This window comes from Cibotium barometz, chromosome 32 (assembly GCF_041138505.1).
Source record: "Cibotium barometz isolate CiBa-2024 chromosome 32, ASM4113850v1, whole genome shotgun sequence".
NCBI classification, from domain to species: Eukaryota; Viridiplantae; Streptophyta; class Polypodiopsida; order Cyatheales; family Cibotiaceae; genus Cibotium; species Cibotium barometz.
The window spans coordinates 36,767,722-36,773,011 of NC_141077.1; the positions used below are offsets into that span (position 1 = coordinate 36,767,722).

At 44.9% G+C, this 5,290-nt stretch overlaps 1 protein-coding gene across 3 annotated transcripts; it reads left to right on the top strand.

Moving 5' to 3' along the window:
* The first annotated feature begins 206 nt into the window (after nucleotides 1–206).
* LOC147620146 (uncharacterized) lies at nucleotides 207–4,532 on the top strand. 3 transcript variants are annotated; one of them, XM_086772344.1, is made up of 3 exons: nucleotides 207–3,117; nucleotides 3,236–3,935; nucleotides 4,025–4,532. In XM_086772344.1, the coding sequence occupies exons 1-2, from the start codon at nucleotides 373–375 to the stop codon at nucleotides 3,242–3,244; spliced, it is 2,754 nt and encodes a 917-aa protein (XP_086628470.1). In that variant the 5' UTR covers nucleotides 207–372; the 3' UTR covers nucleotides 3,245–3,935; nucleotides 4,025–4,532. The 3 variants fall into 3 exon arrangements, with proteins under 3 accessions (XP_086628470.1, XP_086628471.1, XP_086628469.1); XM_086772345.1 differs by having other exon boundaries at nucleotides 213–3,117; nucleotides 4,180–4,532; XM_086772343.1 differs by having other exon boundaries at nucleotides 213–3,117; nucleotides 3,236–3,913.
* The last annotated feature ends 758 nt before the right edge of the window (nucleotides 4,533–5,290 follow it).

Below are 5,290 nucleotides of genomic sequence, written 5' to 3' on the forward strand. Positions count from 1 at the left end.
ACTGATAAGATATCGTTGATATAAATATGAAGATTTGGAATACGAACTCCTTTGAGATAAGATATTGTTGATATAACTAAGGAGAAAAAACAAGATATGGCTAAAATAAAACTTTAGAAAAAACACTCTGATTCTTAAAAATCTCACATAATATATTTAATGAAAATGAAAAAACATTTTGGTGCCATGGTTGCGGCAAAAGCTGACGGGCCGGCACGTCAGAATCGTAAACGAAAAAAGGACCCGCAGGTTTTTAGCCCCAGTTTTCTGATCAGCGTAACCCTAACCCTAACCCTAGGTCTAACTCTCTGATCTGGTTTTCTATACCTGTCCTGCTCTGCTGATGCATTTTGGCTCGGGGCTCTCTCACTGATGGCTCGCGTCAACAAGTTCGCTTCTGTAAACCTGAACGACTCGTATGGCAAGCCCGATCAGCATCAAGGTGGATCTGCAAGCAACAACAGCAGCTCCGGCAAGTCACGCATTTCGTCGTCAGGAGGTATGCTCGTTCTTACTAGACGTGGGCAGCCACCATCGCCAAAGCCGGGCGGCGGGCGGCTTGGAATCCCTAGCCCTGTGAACCTCCCTTCTCTTAAGCGTGAGAATTCAGGCGGTGAAACCCTAGCCGCCAGTCCGCCCCTGGCTGGGTGGACCAAAGGGGAAGTTCTAGCCGCGAGCCCGCCCCTGGCAGGGTGGACGAAAGGGGAGACCCCTGCTGATGCATCGAATTATCATCAGAAGGCGGGGCTTGGTAGATCGCTGGATATGGTGGGCGAGGGTTTGAAGTCTATGGCCATGGGAAAGCCCGATGTGTATGCGCCTCCAGCTCTGCGAGCTATGCAGGCCGGCAGTGATGGATCGACCCCCCGCAGTCTCCCTCCTACACCCCCAGTGGAGAGGCAGCCGGCCATTATCCGTGGGGAAGAGTTTCCAACCCTTCAAGCTGCTGTTGCACGCCCACCAACGCCGCCACAGCATCAGAGGCAAAAGGATCTGCAGCAGAAGCAGAGGGAGAAGCAGCAGGAGGTGAAGGATCAACAGCTCAAACTGCAGCAGCTATCCCAACCACAAGGGCATAAGCAGATCCAAGGGGATCCTTCTCAAACTGTTGCTGGTAACCTCCAGCTACAACCTGCCCTGCCCTTGCGGCCTCTCAGCAAACAAGAACAACTACCTCAGAAAGTGAATGCAGCCACCCCTAGTCCTGATTCTTCACTGTATTCAATTTCCATGACTAATCAAATTGGTGGGCAGAGTAGTGGCTATGGGGAAGGATCACTTGGCAAGTCTCCATCTGTGGGGCCTAACCATGCTAGTAACTGGGCAGAGGATTTGAAAGAAGTTGGCCATAATTTGAGACCTCAATACAGAAGCCCTCAACAGGTAACCCAGGACAGCTCCAATATTGAGATAAGGCAATCTGGTTTTCAAAACGGTAAAAATGGGATTGAACCTCCATGGCTCTCTTCATCACGTAGAGATTTTTTGCCTTCTAGAAATGGTGACCATACAAAACTTGCAGGAGACATCAGGACAAGCCCAACTGAAGATCTGGGACGAATTGGATCTGACGTGAAAAGCTCATCCTTTGGTAAGGAAAGCTACTTCAGCAAAGATCCTTCTTTTTTTAGGGAGGGAATTTCAGCTGCATTTGGAAGGGAAGATGCATATGCTGAACAAAAGGAATTTGGCAAGGAAGGTTCAGATCCCAGGTTTCATGGCAGGATATCCGCCCCTGTACGTGATGTCATACAGGGTATAGAGGGGTTTTATGGCCAAAGGTCATTTGGGAAGGATGCATACAATCGAGATCCCAGAGAGGTAAATACTAGAGGGAACAGGGAGTCCTACAACAGGGATTTTGTCGATATGTATAATAAAGACAGCAGGGATACCAGGGAAAATTATATCAGAGATACCCGAGACATGTATAATCGAGATGTTAGGGAGGTTCACAACAGAGACACCAGAGATGTGTACACTCGAGATGTCACGGAGGTGTACAATCAGGATATGACCATGAATAGGCAAGTAGGACATGGGAATTTCAATAATGATGTTGACAACATGCGGCGAGGTGATGTAAGTCATTTTGATTCCCCTTATGGCAGGGGGGGCTTTCATACTACTAGCATTGCAGCTCCCTATAGTCCAGGATCAGGGCATGATGCTCAGTACAGTAGAAGATATGGCTCTCAAGGGACTGGAGACCAGTTTCTTTCCAAGGAAGGGCGCCCTGGTTTGGATTCTAAAGCTCCACGTGGTCATCATGTGGAGCCACCTGTTTCATACATTTCAGCAGAGGAGTTGGGCACAAGGAGAATAAGGGGTTCAGCCTCTGGGGGTAGCTTGGTGCATGAAGCAACACATAATTTTGAAGATGATCGACAGATCAAGTTTGAGGACATGGGGAGAGAAGTTAAAGCAGCAGGTGATGAACGGCAGGGGTCCAACTACACTGGTCAGAAGACTATTTTTAAGAGGGACTCATCACATGGACATGCTGCAAGATTGGATCAGATAGATACCAACAGGAAACTTGAGGACGAAAGGAGTTCACGAGAAGACTTGAAGAATAAACTTTTGATTGAGGATGAAAGAAGGAAAGAAGCAGCAAGGTTGAAGTTGATTGAACTAGAAGAGCGGATGGCTCGAAGAGCAGCTGAGGAGGGAAGGAAGGAAGAAGATGAGATTAAAGGGAAGGCTAATGATCAGTTGCTCAGAGGGGTTACTCATTTGAATGCAGCTCTCTCAGGGCAAGAGGATGTTGAGCAAGTGCCATCAAATCCAGAGCTTGAACAGGAAGGCAAGGGTTGCTTTCTGGACAGGGACATTGGAATAGTATTGGGAGAGGAGGATCTGGGCCCAAAGGTTGCCCGACCTTCCTCAGCCTCTTCTTCCTCTTGGACCTACAAGGCAGCTGGTGAGGGTCTTGTTGCTCAGGAGCAGGACTTTCGTCTTGAAAGTGACTTGAACCAAGACCGGAAAATTGTGCAGTCCCGTTCTCCTAGTTCCTGGAGGAAAGAGATCGGGAGTGGCCCAAAATCAAAATTGTTCTCTTCCCCATATATTGAGAGTGGTGGCTTTCGTCGCCCAAGTGATGGAGGAACCTATAAGGTGAAGCATGTGTTCTGCCTTTATGTATTATGTTCTGTTAAGCTCTGTTGTTTTGCAGCAGTTGACTTCTTAAAGGTATATATTGGCTTAATTTGTTTCCTGATTATGTGTTTTACAGCTTTTTTAGTAAAGAAAGGGGGTGTTGAGGGTCACTTTCTGTAATAAGTCCTGGAGAAGTATCAGTTCTCTGAACCGGCTGTTGTTTTGAGAAAATTGGGAGTCAGTAACGCATCTTGGTTGACATTACCAGTGGAAGGATTAGAGTGTCAGTAAGGGTGTGCTACTCTGCTTTGTGGATTTGGATGAAGAAGGCTGGCATCAGATAAACACTGAGGTAATTGATTGTCGTGAGGTGCATACTGAGCAAGTGAAGTGGGAGCATCAGTGCTGGCCAGCACTACTGCCATTTACTTTGCCTTTAGCAGATCGAGTGAACACATTGGCAGTGGATCTTCAAGTGTACGGAGGGATGGTTTGAAATGACTATTAATTCTTTCATTTATTCTGTCATTGGAGCTTGGCTTGCAATGTGTTCCATTAGTACACTCAAGGCAAAGTTTAAATTTTTCAGCAGGCTTTTTTTTGGCTTGATACACCTAACTGAAACTGATTAACTGAAGTCAAGCATCTCATGTTGCCATATCATTGACCTATTTGTCAAGTGTGACTTTTCGGGGAGTAAAGTGGTGTGGATGGTGGATATGCCAGTAGAGGGGTTATACAGTTCTGCTCAGAGTAAATTGAGCCAACTCCACACTTCCTTATGGCTGAATGGAGTTGCATCTACTTATCAATGGTGGGTATCAGTGGCATTTCAGGTACTGCGTTTATTTGGTATTTGCGTGATAAGCCACTGTTGCTTGCTGTTGATGCCTTTTTTTTTGGGTTCGGGGGGTTCCTTGCACAGGTTATCTTGGACTGTTACACCAAACTGTGCATGCATTGATACGTACTCCTTCCAAAATTGGGTTTACTTCAGTGGCACATAGCCAAGAGCCATATGGTATACCTTTTACATTGTTACTGGTTCTGTGAAATTGACTTCCAGGTTGCATGTAGCAGGTTGGAGCTGCTGGATTTCTCTGTGGATATCTTAAGGGCAGAACAAGGTGGCTCTTAATTGTCTATTTTTTTTTTCAATATGGTCTCAATATATTTTGGAATCTCATCACAAGAGATTTTACTAAACGATTGGTGGTATATATCTTTTCTTTTGTTAAGAGGTATTGTAGAAATCTGTATAGCATCGAATTTCATAAGAGGAAGCTCGTAGCTTGTTATGTATTATTTTCCTGGAGCTGCTGCTCAGAAACTTGGGCAAGAGAGATGCATAGAGTGGCATAAGCTTGGCTCACAAATGTTTTTTTTTTTTTTTTTTTTTTGCACAAACAATCAAATATTAGTCTTTCTATGAATCTGGCAGAGGTAAATCATGAATGCTTGTGCAAAATCTTGCATTAAGAAGTGATTAAGGGGAAATCACTTATAGTTATGTTTTACGTCCCATTATCAAGGAAATATTTTTTTTTGAGGTCAAGTTTTATGGGTTTCTTATTTAGCCATAATTTTTATTGCCTCCAAACTCTTCAAAGTGGGGGGTTAGCACAGGTTACTCTGTATGGTGTTAAAGTTTTTTATGCGCACATCATATCATGCGGGTAGATAAAAACAAGAGCAGGGAATAGCAAGGGTTTTTTGACTATTAAGGGCAAGAGCAGGGGGAAAGAAATACAAACAACAGACCAATGGTGGATAGCCCGTCTGCGTCAAGAACATGATAAAACAAATAAACTTATGTGGGTTGGTCAACAGTATGCTACTGCAGGCTGGATGTTGATATGACTTGCACTGTGGGTACTTTCAGGCAGCATGCTTTGATTGTGATTCATGCACCCATGATCATATGTATACATCTTGACTCTGCAAATGCATATGCACAGAGTCATCTCTTTGGCATGCAGAGGTGGGGTTCTTTTATGAAACTGAGAGATTTTATTCCACCCAAATGGCCACACATAAGGTCATCTTAGCCTTAACTAGGATGTATAAACAAGGACTCTATCCTGTAGTCCTAGTACTCCTCTGTCGTTTTGGAGTTGTCTTTGAAGCTTCCTAGAGGTGGTGGTTGGATGCTATGAGCACATCTCCAGGCTTTCTAAGCTGGACCAAATGG

Coding starts and splice junctions, on each gene's coding strand:
- LOC147620146 (XM_086772344.1), top strand. CDS start 373: ATGGCTCGCGTCAACAAGTTCGCTTCTGTAAACCTGAACGACTCGTAT.